Source organism: Misgurnus anguillicaudatus, chromosome 15 (genome assembly GCF_027580225.2).
Source record: "Misgurnus anguillicaudatus chromosome 15, ASM2758022v2, whole genome shotgun sequence".
NCBI lineage: Eukaryota > Metazoa > Chordata > Actinopteri > Cypriniformes > Cobitidae > Misgurnus > Misgurnus anguillicaudatus.
In genome coordinates, this window is record NC_073351.2 from 11,427,773 (window position 1) to 11,445,388 (window position 17,616).

The following is a 17,616-nucleotide window of genomic DNA, read 5'->3' on the forward strand; positions in this document are numbered from 1 at the left end:
CACACCACAGAAAACATCACATTTGTAGTTTGAACTTTACTCTTAAGCCATAAATAAGTCACTCATGCTTCACTTTTTTGGCACAGCGTAACATGCTTTTGCTTTACAGTGATACTTCAATAAAAACTGACCCCCCCCCCCAAGTTATTTTGTAACTAATGAGTTTTTTCTTGCTGGCACATGTATAATCCTACTAACGTTGTCCTGTCTTATGTAAACTAACTAACAAATGTCCTCGTATCCTTTTGTCTTAATACTGCCTTGGGTAATGTAAACATTCAGCAGTCAAATCCTTTACAAAAAGGCTGGGACCCATGCCACAGAATAGCACAGGGTTTAAAGAGAGGTGCCAGGTCTAGCCAAACAGACACAGACTGAAATATTGGGGTCATTACGACTCCCCGATATTATACCTCGATTTTCAAGTAAGTTGATACCCTTATTAGAGAAAACATCTAAAGTTTAGAACAGAGAGAAACAAAAAAACTAAATTCACAAAACACATGACTGAAATTAAAAAAGCAGTCTACTCTTATTAACTGAGACTATAAACACAGTGAGTGGCACAAATAAAGAGACGAAAGAAACGGAGACGACTCTTCTGTCCCAGGATTCTCCCACAAGCTGGAACGAGTCTCAAATTTGGCCCATTCTAGTATGAAAAGATCCAAACAATGAATGCAGGTTAGCTGTGTTTTTATGCATACCCTAAAATAGAGATTATGTTTAAGCAGACGCTGCTGAAGCTGAAATCCTAAGCATTTTTGTGCTGATTATAACCCCTAAAAATGCATAATTATGCAAGGTCCTTTAACACACAACAATACACAGCATTTTAGTTTAGTGGTCTGTGGCAAATCCCTCTGAAGGAAGGGGGGGCGTAGAGCAAAGATGTACAATCAAAACCTATTAGAAAGTCTATTAAATTGGTCACTATATTGTGCTGATTCTGAAACGGCTGTGAACCTCCGTATTTATCCCTTCATGATGGCTTTGAAGAACACGATTTAAAACACGATCCATGTGAAACCCAGTTGCCTGTGTCTCTAGTCTTCCTCGTCCTGGCTGATATAGTGTTGTGTTGAGAACGGTGAGGAGGTTCTGGTGAAGAAGGGAAGACGGAAGGTGGGGGACGGAGAGCGTTCCTCACGTGTTGGACTGCTGCTAGGGCTTTGTTTGGGACTGATGGCCTGCAACATTCGTCCTTTACCCTCCGTCAGCATGTGCTTCTGTTATGAGATGTAATGCATAATATTACAATAATAGAGACGTAAGATTATATGAGTTTTCAGTTGACAAACATCTTTAAAGAACGAGTTTTCTAATTCTGTCATGATTTACTAACCCATATGACGTTTCAAATGCATTTGACTTTCTTGTGTGGATTACAAAAGGTGACTTTTTAAAGAATTTCTTGTGTGAGGGAAGCAAGGCTTTTAAAACTGATGTGGAATGAGATAGATGTGACTCTAAATGTCACTGGATCTTGTGTAAACACGCAGATATGCTATGGAATAATTTTTAGGGATGCACGATATATCGGCCGACATATTGTTATCGGCCAATAACTGCTTATTTTTAATATTATTGGTTATCGGTCTGATAGCAAAATTAGGCCGATAAATGGAAGCCGATAATGATGGATCATTTTGGTTTGTTGAACCACTTCACTTGCTCATTGCTGGCCATGTGGAGTTTTGATTGGTGCTTTCTGTGACATAGCACGAAGATGACACGTGTTGCAGGCTTAAGAAGAGTATGCTAGTCTAGCGCAAAGACAAGATGTCTGCAGTCTGCAAGTTTTTCATTGTGAAAATAATATGAATATTTATTGGCCTATAGATATCGGTTATCACCCCCCAAATTTAAAGAGTTATCGGTTATCGGTATCGGCCAAAATTTCCAAATTCGGTGCATCCCTAATAATTTTGATGTGTTCCCACAAGGGTGATTCTCACGAAATCCAGATTTAGAAGGTGTCCAGCATCAGATTTTTTAAAAAGCCCTTGAAGCTAATTTTTTTGCACATATAAGATCTATAATTATTATTTTTAGAGGATTTAAAAAATATTTCCTATGGAATTGTTTAAATTTTTTAGTTTATCATTATCAAAAATTATCATTACCGCAACATATTACATTAAATATATGCATTTACAAACTCATGTTTCGGTAATGAGAACTAAAAAGTTGTCTAGGTACTATTTTTTAATTATAAATATTTCCATGTCAAAGAACCCAAATCCAGTCATGTACACGTTGCGGCAATGAAAAATGTCCCCTTTTATGTGTTGAAAAAACACCAAAATTGGTTTGTATGATGACATTTGAAATCATGTACAAAATAGTATGTGAAGAGATTTTGTAACTGTATGCCTCTTATTTTGATACTCTTACTTTGCATTTACTTTATCAAAATGTTTCATGACACCTTATAAGTCTAATTTCGCGAGAATCACCCACATACTGGAAAGCTACATGAAGCTCCTGTGTGGATTGGGAAGATTTGCAATATAGGATAAGTCATACGGACTGCTTATTCCACATTAATAATAGTCAAATGTATTCAGAAGGACATGACTAGATCCTGACAGAACTTTCAGTTACTTCAAAACTCACCAGCGCCCCCTCTGGCCCAAACATCTCCAGAAAGTTCCCGATGAACTCACGGGATTTCTCCTCCCACTTCTGTATGAGATCGATGCCTTTCTCTTCCACCTTCTGCACAAACTCTTTACTCTTCTCCTCCACATCTCGCACCTTCTGCTTTACCATATCTACATGCTCCTGCAGGTGGTACTTCTTCTCCTGTGATAAAAGAGAGCAGTAGACACTTCCAGGTCATATTTACATTTAATGTAATAAATAAACATTTCTATAGGTGGCATTTCAAATATTGATTAAAGTCGCCATGAAAAAAAAAACTTAATTTGTTTTGGAATATTGTGGCATTTTTTAAAAATCATTTATCTGTGAGCTATTTTTTTTTTTTTAATTCATGTGCCCTCATAATCTTTAATCAAAAATGCAAATCTCCTCCCCTCCTCAAAATGATCTCTCTTTACTTCCGGTCATATGGTATGGCAGGTGGGAGGAGTCCAGGAGAAAATCGCTGCAATTAGCAACATGACCCAACTTCAAATGATCCAATTAGATCTCGATGGACAAATTTAAATCCAGCACTGCCTTATTTCATTTCAGAAGCTGGTTTCACTCGGATATACGTCACCACAAGGAAAATTAGGCAATCGATACTTCCGTTTTATGGCGACTTTAATGATATCATCATATGTTTTGCATACAGTATAACATGTGTGTCACTGGGTCATGTAATATGAATAGGGCTGTAACGATTAATCTTGCAAATGCGTGTTTTCTCAATGAATGAATTTTAACAAATTACAGTGAAATCCTGGCACATCCGAACGCCATGGGGCGCTCTCATGCAGAAACTCCCTTTGTGCCACAGAAGTAGCATTACAAACGCTATTCCAGGAAATGTCTACAGGAATATTTATATCGCTGTTCTTCAAATTGTTTCATGTATTTTCATGATAATAAAGAATATTTTAAATGATTTTGTTTAACTAGTGTTGCTTTTTAAATGCACGTTATAAACGACTCCGACTCATAATGACTTTAGATTTATAAGGACTTCCTACTGACCAAATGCCGTAGTACACGCACAAGCGGTGCATGAAACAAACAATTTTTGGATTTTTAGACAGGTATTTTTAATGGGACACACGATTTAATCGTTACATCCCTAAATACGAATGTCCTTTTTTTCTTCATTTTAATGCTTCTTTCTTCAGTTCAATGTATGAATAACAATGCTGCATGCTGTCTGGTATCTCTATTCAAATAATGGTGATATTTTTCATTTACTATAGGATGTCAAATTAGATGTGAACGTAATACACTTACATTGATGAAGCTGACGTTCAGCTCTTTGGCAGTGTAGCCTCTCTGAAGGTTACGGCGCACATAAACATCATAGTCGCGCACGATACGTGTGATTATGTCAGATGTGGAAATGCCCTCCGTTCTCTGAGTTGGTGCAAACATGCCTTGAAAGACAAATATGGATTGGGTGTCTGATATCAATACGAATTACTTCTGTTAAACTTCATAATGCTTATGTTTTATAAATACCTACCTGCCTCCTTTATATGTTTGTACACATCATCACTTCCTGCTGAGATGTATGGGATGTCATCATGGGCGACAAAGTCTATCTAAGGAGAACCTTATATTACACTCATTCCCAATACACAATGCTTTATAATATTTATGTATTTACAGACATCAACTGTCAACTTTTATTTTTTCCTGTGAATACAAACTCTGTGCTTGGCCAGAAATTCGGGTGTCAACGTCCACGGAGCGTTCCGGACCACTTCATCGACATAACGGCAGTGACTCACTGCATCATAACGCTCATCCTCATTCATGACCGTGAAGCCCTTGAATTGATGTGTCAGATCATCACTGCATACTGGAGAACAACAACAGGAGAGAAAATATCTGAGATTTACTTTTGAATTCTCTTAAAGCTGATGATATTGTTTTTATCATAAATATTTCATATATTTATCGGCATAAGTGTGGTTCAAGACTATATAGCTTATTCCACTGTGAGATTCTGGAAAATACACTGGGTCTTGTCCCAAAATCTTTTGATCTTTCGCAAATTCATTCTGCATTCACTAAAAAACTGTGCGTGCATTTACACACATAATGTAATTGTAAGCGTGCACTTGGTGGAATTTATCTGCAGCATTTTATGTTTGCTTATGATTTGCAATTTGGTTAACACTTTACTTGAAGGGGTGTTCACAAGACTGACATGACACCCCCATAATCATGACATGACACGCTCCACGAACATGAAGGAGATTCTATGCACATTTTTGACAAATGTCATGAAGAGTAATTTGTTTAATTATGTCATTTTTGCCACAAACAATGACATTGTTTCAGATGTCTTTTTTATGACAACTTGACATTACCAAGGCAACACAACATAACTGACCACTTTTTACCAGTGATACAAATTTAATTTGTCATTAAAATGTCATTAAGTATTAATACTCTGTCATATAGTTCTATAACAGCGTCATGAATATTTTTCTTGACCTCAACTACAGTGGTACAAATATAATTTGTCATTAAAATGTCATTAAGTGTTAATACTTTGTCAAATAGTTTTATAACAACATCGTGAATATTCTTTAGTTCATAATGTTTTTTTAAGTTTCCTCCATGTGTTTATCAAATAAAATCAAGCATTCAATAATAATAATAATAATAATAATAATAATAATAATAATAATAATAATAATAAATAAAAATATATTTTATTGCATTTGGAGAACAATTCACCTAAAATTAAATGAAAAGAGTACAATAATGGGTTAAGCCATGCAGCGTTGGGTCCATATCGCGGCAAAAACAGTTAATTAAATTAAATTAATTAAATGTTTTGTTAGTTTTTTGTTCTGTGTCAAAATTTCAGAACCCTCTGTGTGAGGAAGAACAATTTCTGTTAGTTGTCAGTTTTTTTATTGTGCACATACTGTACATAAAGTTAAGTATAAACTTTAGACGTGTCTGTTGCATTTTGTTAAGGTATTTAAAATTATTTGACATAGTATTAACACTTAATGATATTTAAATGACAGTTTAATGCAATGTTAACCCATAAAGCTAGGTAGTTTCTTAAGTTTGATCATTTTTCTATGTCATGTTTATGACAGATTTATGACAAGTTATGATGAATTGGTTTATGTCAAGTTGTCATAACAAAGACAATTGAAACAATGTCATCGAAAGAATGACACTTAATAACAGTTGTCATAAATGTGCATAAAATCTCCTTCATGTTCATGACACGTGTCATGTCATGATTATTTACCCCTTGAAATAAAGTGCAATTATTCTCTCAAGGAAAAAATACTTGCATTTTTTCTGAAATGATCATAAACTAGCGCATTGTGTAAGGCTCCATTAAAGAGTAACTAAACCCTAAACCAACTTTTTATAGTCAATGATCTGTAAGAATGGGGCTTAATTAGTGCTGTTCATTGAATTGAGTAAATTTTTTGACGTTTGGGTATAAAGTGTTTCAGTGCTACAATATATGGTGTAAAAACATCTGAGTGCTGCCCTCTTCAGGTTGAACGGTGGCTACTGCAGTTGAATTTTTCTATTGAATGTTGCGGTACCGTGTGACGTAAGTGGTACAACCCTACGTAAGCAATTTGAAGCTCACCACGCCCGTGTTACGATCTCCCCACACCCCTGGTACGAGCTCAGTTCGTCCCCTCTATCTCAGTTGGGGTCTGCCCACTTTTCTTGCATTTTTAAATATTGCCAGTGGGTGGAGTCAGGCTCTGAACAGGGTTTAGTTACGCGTTAAGCTACTCAACGATTTTAACTTCAGCTCATATAGTGAGAAGCTCCCTGGTCTCCGCTTCATTCCAGTTTGCATTTTCGTCATGAACTGTGATCTAAATTTAAAAAGCCGAAGAGTTATACAATCACTATGTCACTGTGCGTCATCACTATGACACACCCCTTACGGCATTGTTCTTCCCTTTTGTTCACACATGATGCGTTGAGACAGCAATGTTACTACAGTAGGTCCCCATCCTGTGATCAATCATGGATGTGTTTGTGTTCACACAAAAGGCAATTTTTGCGATACAAATTTCTGTGTGAAAGGAGTTTCTCTAACAATTTAGAAAACAAAAATAAATTGTCATTTCTTTTGGTGCTGTTACACACTGGACCTTACAGAACAGACAATGCAAACTTTCTGAACTCACCACCTACGATGAGATGCGTGTTTGGGAAAAGGCACTTGGCCTGCATCAGAGCGCGAGCATGTCCAGAATGAAACACGTCAAAAATCCCATCAGCATACACGCGTACAGGACGACCTTCTGAAGAGAGATGAAAGGACTTAAGGTATAAGGTTCTTCACAACATTTAATTGATTAAAAACATCTCTTAAATAAAAGAAATCATCCTTAAAAAGCACACCTGGAGTTCCACGTTGGGCCTCCTCCATGCTAACACGAACATATGGTAAATCAGCACCCTCCAGCTCATCGGAAAATGGTGCAGGATCTCTCACACACTAGAACCACACATGCAGACTTTAAGGTCAGTGTCTCCTGTGCACTGTGATAACATACTTTGGTACAAGCTGACTTTTTGACAATAACGCCCTTTAACTCGCCTTACCAAAGTTCTCCGTGGAACTTTTCGGACACACTCCATCTCCTTTGCTTCTCCATTCAGCTTCCCGCGCTTCCTCTTCCTGCTGATCCCTGAACTGTGTGCCTCCATCTCTGCAGCAAATAGACATTTAGTAAATGCACCCATATGCTGCCTTTAACATGTCTTACTTTCTGGTTTCAGAGGTTTTAACATCATTTGTAAAATACTGTCTATTGCCGCATAAACTAATTTTACATTGAAACTTTGCAAAAACAGACAAGGAATATTTTCACAGTAATCCACTTGTAATGAAAATTTTGGGCAAGGCCATCAAGAGAGATTAAAAGTAGAATTTAATTAGGTTATAAACGCTTACAGGGCTCTCTGGAATACTTGATCCTTCCTGACTGGTCAGTCGCACATTCCAAAATCTGTTAGACGGTTTCATTAGACGCACACACATCGGTTACGTGTCTGAACCGAAGTAAACTTCCGGTCTGTGTCTATTTATTTATCGATCTGGCTAGTGGCTAAACAGATCTCCGAAACAAACATCCCGTCGAAAACAAAATGTCCTGGTTTGCTAAAGACGAGGGGAGACGACAGGATGGATCACAACTGTGCGGAGAGGTTTGGCAGCCAGGCAAGATTTTAAGGATCTGTAGTTAACATTGTATAAATTAATTTTGCACAGTAATGTTAGCTCAGTGTAATAGTTGATACACATTATATATAATACATGAATGAAGATAATTTACTTTTCATTTATTTTACTTATGAAAAATAAACCATTTAAAAGGACTCTGTTGTCATTGATTCTATGTTAAAGTCTACCGGAAGTTGCGTTTAGTGCACAAAAGCTGTTTGTTTGTTTATGTTGTTGCTGCTGCTGAACAACATAAACAAACGTCTTTCGTGGTCAACACGCAACTTCCGGTAAACTCTGCCAAGAATAAATGACAACAAAATCCATTTATTTATATAACAGGCAAAATAAACAACACGTAGATTACCTAGGAAACCAAAACATTTGTTATTTTCGACGAGGTGTTTGTTTAAGAGTTCAGTTTCAGCAACCAGTCAGACCATCAAATAAACAGAAACCGGAAGTAAAGTTCGGACCACACACATAATCGCGTCACGGCACGTGCGTCCGATGAAACCGTCTTACACACTCATCCAGGTACTGCGAGTCATCTTGACCGGGACTACTATGTTTAATGTATTACTACGCTGCCACTTTCTCATGCCAGGTTAGAATTCATTACAAATGAGCTAACAAAATATTTCCAATCAATATTTTGTTTCCAATTATTTACTCAGGCGACAAGTAGCTGTGAAATAAGCAATACAATTGGTTGTTAGCGCAAAATAAACAACTTGAGGGAGATTCGACACCCTTCAGTTTTTCATCAAGTCCAAGTTTATTTGGCAATAACTCATCTTTATCTCTTAAATCAATCTTCGATTTAAAAATGTGGACAAACTGTAGACTAGACAAAACTGTCTAGATCGTGGTACGTTTAGCAGTGAGACTACATTTTGGGGCATAGGCCTGCTTGAGGGTACTTCTGTCGATGCAAATAGTGTTCTTACGCGCTCACCTGCTTTATCAAAATAGTAGTAAAAAAGTGGATACATTTGTTCGGACAAGGTAAACCATTTTTCCACACGTTAACATCTTTAAGCTTCACTGCTATACTATAACAGTTTTTTATTGTTTGTTTTGTTGAAATTGCGCTATACGGTCCAACACTGCAAGCAAATAACCGCGATTTTTGTTTGGTTTTTCAAACAGTATTTTCTATGTTCTGAGACTTATTAAACTTCGTAGAACATTTTAATAAAATAATGGTTTACATTTAACAGACATAAAAGAGAACACGAAATGTTGATCCAGATCTTAATCCAATCTGACAGGATCGATGTCAGATGATGCTGATGATGTAGGACAGCCAAAGATGTGACACAGTTTCTCAGAGAGAATAGAGGCAATAGAGCGGAAACAATCAAGTACACCTGGCTGCAGCCTGCAGTACGGGGCAGTGCTACACATTTGGGCAGACTACACGTGGTGCTCCGCCCCCAACTCGTCTCATTGGTTAGTGGGCGGGGTTCCATTTTAGTCCAACCTACATTTGTCGCTCTGCCCATAAAATACGTTTTGTTGAAACCAGTAACTGAGATTAAAAACATTGTTATTCGACTTCATACGATGCTGTTCAGACCGATTGTATTATAAACTCTGTGTTTATTGATCTAGTACGAAACAAAACTTGTGTGGGAAAGTGTTTCGTTCATATGTACGTTTGTAAGCGAGAGTCTTCTACTTGTACTTTGCAAAACTAACGTACAGTATAAACAAAAGTGTAGTGACTGTTTGGGATGTATTGATAACTGTTTTTATAACCATGATTTTACTACACATTAAGGTTAGAATATGCCCAGCAAACACAGAACGTTAACCTAATGTTAGTTTTTGGTTCTCTTTTGGTCATCGTAGTAGTTTGCGGTTACGCTGTAAAATGTAGTAAAATGTTAATGTGTTTGTTAAATGGCACAATAGGCGCGCGTGCGCACGCACACACGCACACACACACACACACTCACACACACGCACACACACACACACACACACACACACACACACACACACACACACACACACACAATTTAAAGCATCTCAAATACATAATTAATATCTTATAGTCCTTTGCACCTGATATTTTTATGTCAAGTCCAGCATTTACATTGCACTGCTCAAGTTCACACTCGGAGTTGTCTTTGTCAGTGTGTTGCCTTCTTATATGAGTTCTTAGATTTTTCACAAGCAAAGTCAAATTACATTGGCTACAAGTAACAGTCCTTCTTGCAGGGCGTTTTGGCAGAGCGCCGGTCGGCTGAGCGCCGGTCAGGTGAGGTGGCAGGACGGCGAGTGGCGGAACACCAGTCGAGTTAGGTGGCAGGGCGCCGAGCAGCTGAGGTGGCAGGGCACCGGTTGAGTGAGGTGGCAGGGCGGCGGGCGGCTGAGGTGGCAGGGTGCCGGGTGGCTGAGCGCCGGTTGAGTGAGGTGGCAGGGCGGCGGGCGGCTGAGGTGGCAGGACGCCGGGAGGCTGAGCGCCTGTCGAGTGAGGTGGTGGGGCACCGGGCGGCTGAGGTGGCAGGACGGCGAGTGGCTGAGCGCCGGTCGAGTGAGGTGGCAGGGCGCCGGGTGGCTGAGCGCAGGTCGAGTGAGGTTGCAGGGTGCCGGTCAAGTAAAGTAGCAGAGCGCCGGTCGGGTGAGGTGGCAGAGCGCCAGTCGGGTGAGGTGGCAGAGCGCCAGTCGGGTGAGGTGGCAGGGCACCGGGCGGCAGGGTGGATGAGTCTGGGTTGGGTGGATGATGCTGGGGAGAATGTTTGGCAATGTGTGCCAGCAACTGTGCCCGATTTAATACAGTCTCCGAACAGTAACAGCAGTGAAAGTGAGATTTTGCCCGACAGTTTAAGTTGCATTTTATGATTGTGAAATCTGAAAGGATCAACATGTCAATCAATGTTAAATGAATTTGTATTATGTGTATTTAACCAGATTCACTAAATAAAGCGACAAAAACAAAAGACTTACCCTGATGTGTCACTGCCAACTGAATGTGATTTTTAATGTGATAGTACACCAGCGGTGGCATGCTGGTGTACTTACAGAAAGGGCACTGATCTGTACAGTCTTTTAACAACTTCTCACACTCCCTCTTGGTTAACACCGTTTTATGCATTTTATCGAAGAGAAACTGGGAAACCTACAATGCCAAGGATCAGCAAAAATAAAGAAATACCGAAATAAGTAGGCTACAGAAAGTCTGTTTTATCAGATTTGTTATCAGAAGTGAAGTTTCATTACAGTGACCTTTAATAATTGAAGAGTTCAGAGGCAAAACCCGTCAGACGTCGTTTCTTCTAAACAAGCTTTTTATCCGGTTTATAGGTTAAGTTTCATTAAGATATTTAAGATTTAGATTACGCCAAATACAGTGATATATAACAGAAGTGGCGTATGCTGAGACGACACATAAACCCGCCCTTAATATTACCCCGAATCCCAATCACTAACCAATCCTGTAGGGGTGAACCCCCTCTCAACCGAACCAATGAGACACGTCCTGCAGCCAGGACCTTCTCGAAACAATTTTATTTCACACTCTCTCCATCTAAACTGCTCTATTGTGAAAAGCTGCTCAGTATTTACTAAAACCTATATTACGTGCCGAAAGCATCGGTTAACATAATCATCTCATTTTTGGCGGCTTTTGCATCTGAGCTCCTCAGATTTTCTCCACATTCCCTTTGGACGACGTTATTTTAATTAAAACATTTTTAGACCATTCAGCACAGGCAACAAACTAAAAGAAATATTTTTAATACACAACGGTGTAACTTAAAAACGCAAAACTGATGTAGGAAACGTCTCAATGCAAAAAAGCCGACGCGTCTAGTATGAGCAGGAGGAAATCACACTTTTTTGAAGGAAGATCTATCTAACGTTACTTAAGTATTTATAGTAGTGTACGTTGTACCAAGTATTACTAGAAGTATACTAACCGTGCACTCAGTAGGCTGGTTTTCTCTTTTAATGACGGCTTTTGTGTTTATCATGAGTTGAAGACCGCACACACTGGAAGTTATGATCGGCCCGTTTCTAAAGATTTTAAATTCACCCTCCATCTGCCGCGGTTATGACAGTTGCGCCTTTACACTACAGCACAACTCTCAGTAATAACACGCAAACTTCCGCTCACAGGACACAGCTTCCGCTTTAATACAACGCCATCCAGCGGTTGCGCATGGCATGAAAAATGTAAATTACTAAGAAATGTAAAGAACATCTAACCTTATAATATGTAATACTGTCCGAGTAAGGTCATGTCAGAGAATGAAACCAAACTTTGAGGTTCCCAATCTAATTTCATAGAAAGCGGCACTTAAAGGGATAGTTTGAAAACTGAAAACTGTGTCGTAATTTACTCACTCTCATGTTGTTCTGATAAACACAAAGAAAGATATTTTGAGGAATGTTTTTAGCCAGACTGAGCAGAGGCCCCATTGACTTTCATAGTATTCTTTTCCATTCTGTTGAAGTCAGTGGGGCCTCTGATCGCATCAGAACAAGGAAATTTATTCAGGTTTGTAACAAACATGAGGGTGATTAAATGACGACACAATTTTCATATTTGGGTGAACTATCCCTTGTAAGGATTAGTAAATTTTCTTTAAAAAATCCAGATAATTTACTTACCACCATGTCATCCAAAATTTTTATGTCTTTCTTTCTTTGTTCAGTCGAGAAGAAATTAGGTTTTGAGGAAAACATTCCAGGATTTTTCTCATTTTAATGGACTTTAATGGACCCAAAAACTTAACAGTTTTAATGCAGTTTTAAATTGCAGTTTCAAATGACTCTAAACGATTTCAAACGAGGCATAAGGGTCTTATCTAGCGAAACGATTGTCATTTTTGGCAAGAAAAATATAATATAAAAATATGCACTTTTAAACCACAACTTCTCGTCTTCCTCAGGCTGTGTGACGAGCCAGCGTTGACCTCACGTAATTGCGTAATGATGTCGAAAGGTCACGTGTTACATATATGAAAGGCACATTTGCAGACCATTTTAAACAATAAACTGACACAAAGACATTAATTAGTATCATTCCACATACAACAACGTCGGAACGGTCATGACATGGTGGTGAGTAAATTATCTGAATTTTTTTAAAGAAAATAGACTAATTAAGTGTTAATTATATGTACCTGTGCATATTGGTACCTTGACTAAGTTGGATGATGCATGTGTATTTGTAAACACCTTTTCTATATAACTACTACATATGTTAGATATCACAGTATGCTTCACACTGTAAAAAGCAAAAAGTTGGATCAACTCAATTTTTTGAATTGGTAAGACTCTTCACTTTTTACAGTGATAGAGACTAACCTCATGCTAATATTGGTACAGAAAAAGTTTACAGCCACACCTGTGGTTCATCCAAGAGCATTGCAGAAAAAATAAAAAGCAAGACATTTGACATATCACAAGCTGTATTTATCAAGGAATTAACTGTACAGAATCAGTCAGGATCTGAATTACACAGCATTGATTCATTCACTGTTTCCATGTGTATTAGTGTCACCCTTGTACAGTGGCTGTGAGTGAGAATGAGGTTTTCAACATGCACAGCAGTGCCATAACAAGACATTGTTATTCATGCAACCTGAATTGTCCATGGGTTTCCTGTTTTCGGTAGATATATCCCCATCTACCCCAATTTTACAGCAGCAATTACAATTGTACATGTTGTTGAACTGCTGAGCTAAAACCAGTGGTGCTTAAGGGTCTGACACTGTAGACAGGATTTGAGGAGTGTGTTTCAGCTGTCCTCAAACATTTAAATGCATCTTGATAAAAAATACTGTGAGCGTTAATTATAAAACCCATATAATGTTATACAGTATAAAAAAGAAATCAACCTTTAAGAATATACAGATGCCGGTGAACCTAAACATTTAAAGAAGTCTATTAAGGCTATTAAACCATAAGTGTTTAAATTTGGGATTGTGCTTTTTTATTAATTAAATTGATCAGATCCATTTTACATAAAAAATGCTTTAATAGTAAATGTTAAAAATCAGATGGGGTTTTTAAATAATACTTTTAACAAAGCAAAGAATCCGTGCTTTGAATTGCATCTCAGAAGATCTGTGTCAAGTCTCTCACTGACAGAAAACTGCATGTGTGTTTGTGAGCATGTGCGGGTATTAACACAACCTTTTTGTAGAAATACGGATTGAAGTTATCTCATCCCAGACCCTCAAGCACCAATCCTCCGCTCACAATAGCACTGTGCAATGGGGCAGTAATTTAGTGCAAAGGAAAAGTTGCATAAATTTTCTACTTGCAAGTGTATAGATAATTTCTGCTGACCACCACATTGGATACTTTCACTACATACCCTCTGCCTCTGTATAAGTTATACTATTGCATAAAAATAGGATTTCTTTTTGTACCAAAAATTAGACTTGGAGACAAAACCAAGGGAGTGCAAAGGAAAGGAAATTCAGACACAGACACAAAGCTCTTTAGATATATATCAAATGCTTTGAGATTGTATAGAGAAATGAAGCTGACCGTTGTATATTTCAAAATATTGGCAGAACATGGTACATTACAAAAGCATTTGCACGATGCTCTGTTTGGATAAGAAGAAAAACCAACTTATTGATACTGATTAAAAAAAATCATACATGGACATTATCTCCCTCTCAGTGATTGGTTTACAGAAAGATCAGTTTACAGAAAGAGGACCATTGCTTTTAACATCATTTAGCATTTTTACATCAACACACAATGCATTAAGGACTAAAACAGACAGACTTTTAAGATGTAGACATCGAGGCACAAACATGATACCTGAAATGATTATGTTTTCCTTTAACACGCTGTTCTGCTTCAAACCTGTATTGTGTGCACTAAAACAAATTGCATGTCATTATGAAGCCACAATGTCATGCATTAATTTAAATGCGATGAAATCTTAAAACAACAGCAATAACAACTAAATTTGACTTGCGCCACTGTTGTGCAAAGTTGTTTAAAGCATGTACTGTCACACTTGACTACATCTTGCATTTTTTGCTAGCTACGGGCTTTCTATACTATTACCTGCAAAACTAACATTTTAAGACATCCATACAGTGGTGGAGCACAAAATAAAATAAACCAGTCAGGGAAGACTATTACTAGAATAACATTTACATAAAATTCAGTCTAACATAAATCAAAAGCCTGTATCCTTTTAGCCATCAGTGCAATGTTTAAAATGATGTTAAGGGAAGCAGGATATGCCGATTAACCACAAAGAAAAAAACGTATCGATTTACAAAACAATCAGTTCTGTGCTTGGAAGACTTTTAAATACAAATAAAGATGTAAACAATCTTGTGTTTAAAATAGCAGGATGTCAGATGCAGTGGGTATAGCATACACACGTGCATAAACACAAACACACGTACAACCAAGCTGGATTTGGTTTACTGATCGAAACAGCAAATAAACATTAAATTTGACATTTAATGCATAATATGATACTGATGATGATTGATATCTTCTTCAAAATAAGATTCGAAAAACAGATTTGAGTTTTTTTCCAGATCTCTATTTTAACGTTAAATTGTATAGGCATGCTCGGATATGGCGCTTAATGAAGACGTCGTCTACAAAGTGGCGAGACTATAATCAAAAACTGCGTGGAAGAGCCAATAAATACAAATCAATACATTAATAGTATAAAAGAGCAAAACAACTTACAAAATAAAGAGACATGCTCTTCGGAAAAAGACCAACCTTGAGAAAGATTTTGGCATATTTTCATTCTCTTTAGCGTGAGATTGTATAGAACTGGCGTTAAGACGTATAATATACAAATAGTGACGGGTACATGTACATATCTTTTTCACAAACAGATTAGAAAATAATCTTCATGAGCTACTTGACCACAACATCTTTCTCTTTTATACTCCATTTGCCTATGCTATCAGCTCTTTGGCCCTATGGAGCTCCTGAATAGGACATGGTCATCAGTAGACACTAGAGGGCGCTCTCTGACACGTGGCAGAGTTCGGTGCACCTCAGTGCCGACTGATTCCATACGCAGCTGGACAGCAAGACATAAAGGGAGTTCACAGTGACGCCTTTGATTCCCGGTTCTGTCAGAGCACTTTCCTGCTTTTGTCAAGTTCTGGTCTCTGTCTCACAGAGGTTGACTGGGTGCTGTGGAGTGCCTTATTTCTTCTTGCCTGTCTTTTTCTCAGGCTTTTCCCCTTTGTCTGAACGCACCGATCCTCCATCGGCTTTGTCTGACCTTTCACCTCTCTCCGATCCCCCTGCCCTGCTGCCTTCCCTGCGCGTTCCCTCGTCGGTGGATGAGGTAGTTGGATGGGTCTGTCCCTGTTTGGTAACGTCTTCATACTCGTTTATACTAGCGGTTATACCCGTGATCCAGCTCTTCATATCATCCTGCAGGCCAAAACAGAGAGTTTAAAGACTTATAAGGGTTTGACACACAAAGAACAAAATTTGTTTGTTTATTTACAAACATTTTGGTATTTTTTTACCTTTATAGCTATCGATAGGGTGTAATGCTACGTACACATCAAACACGGGGCATCGCGTTACTCGCTCTAGATTACTCGCGGGATTTAACTTCGTGTCATGTGAATTTTTCGCTCGAGTTATATTTTCAACTTTGCATTGACTTTGTATGTAATCTACTCGGGCAAATCGCTGAACTCGCGTCTAATGTAAACCCACAGTAATGCTCTTAGATCTATCTAACACCCTATTTAACACATTTGATCAAATTTTAAAGTATTAATTCAGTAGATTCACCAAACCATAGAAACAATATATTAAAGTCCCCCGTGGTGAAAATCAAGATATAGGGCCCTATTTTAACGATCTAAGCGCATGGTCTAAAGCGCAAGGCGCACGGTCTAAACAAGCGTGTCTGAATCCACTTTTGCTAATTTAACGACGGGAAAAATGGTTTGTGCGCCGAGGGCACGGTTGAAAAGGGTTGTTCCTATTCTCGTAATAAGTAATGGGTGTGTTTTGGGCGTAATGTGCAATAAACAAATGAGAGTCTTATCTCTCATCCTCTTTAAAAGCCTGTTGCGCTGGCGCTATGTCTAATCCCTATTTAGATGACGGACATTGTAAACTGAGAAACTAAGTGGAGGAAGCAGACCCCAAATTTAAAATTAATGTTAAAAAATTGTGTTGTTTTCACTTGTATTGACATTTTTTGGATTAAAACCTTTAAAAGCCGTTTTTTTTCAGTCATGGAAGTAAAAATAGCAGGCTTTTAATTGCTGTAAATGTATGGCTATCCAACATTATCAAAAAATATTTTAAAAGTATATAAGAAACTGTATGTAGTTTTGTACTCTAAAAACACTTTATTTGTAGGAGGAGATAAAGAATTTACAAATGTGCGGAGAGCCGTTTCAGCACTCTGACAGCGCCATGAGTTTTTTGGCTTAAAATTACTTAAAATGTTTTTCATCTCACCATATCCACAGGTACAGAGTCATCATATACAATAAATCCGTGGGGTAGCATTTAAAAAAACATTTAAAAATAGATGCAATATTTGCATTTGTTTAAAGCAAAACATTTAATTACTTACCAGTCTACAGGTGAAGCAGCTCTTTACGCCTTCTAACGTCTCATAATCGGTCCTTATTTATGTCCAAGAGACTTAATAATAATCTTTTACATTTGAATCCTTTCATTTTTCATATTTAAAAACGTTTGTGTGCTGCTGCGCATCCATGTGTGTGATAAGCAAACGTGCATTG

At 37.9% G+C, this 17,616-nt stretch overlaps 2 protein-coding genes across 7 annotated transcripts in view; both read right to left on the reverse strand.

Moving 5' to 3' along the window:
* Positions 1–19: 19 nt before the first annotated feature.
* On the reverse strand, positions 20–12,009 carry pcyt1ab (phosphate cytidylyltransferase 1A, choline b). Of its 2 annotated transcripts, XM_055173565.2 has the most exons (11): positions 11,803–12,009; positions 10,832–11,003; positions 9,947–10,735; positions 7,252–7,358; positions 7,048–7,144; positions 6,831–6,947; positions 4,347–4,498; positions 4,160–4,238; positions 3,928–4,070; positions 2,620–2,808; positions 20–1,229 (listed from the first exon to the last, which is right to left on the reverse strand). In XM_055173565.2, exons 1-11 carry the CDS (start codon positions 11,923–11,925, stop codon positions 1,047–1,049), a joined length of 2,151 nt encoding a protein of 716 aa, XP_055029540.2. In that variant the 5' UTR covers positions 11,926–12,009; the 3' UTR covers positions 20–1,046. The 2 variants fall into 2 exon arrangements, with proteins under 2 accessions (XP_055029540.2, XP_055029542.1); XM_055173567.2 differs by lacking the exons at positions 9,947–10,735; positions 10,832–11,003 and having other exon boundaries at positions 11,803–11,961.
* Positions 12,010–15,273: 3,264 nt separating this feature from the next.
* Positions 15,274–17,616, reverse strand: part of sptbn4b (spectrin, beta, non-erythrocytic 4b) — a 76,610-nt gene continuing 74,267 nt past the window's right edge. For all 5 annotated transcript variants that reach the window (XM_073853389.1, XM_073853386.1, XM_073853385.1 and 2 more), the window contains one exon: positions 15,274–16,273. In XM_073853389.1, the coding sequence (XP_073709490.1) occupies positions 16,040–16,273 (234 nt within the window). In that variant the 3' untranslated portion in view covers positions 15,274–16,039. The remainder of the gene's footprint in view (positions 16,274–17,616) is intronic.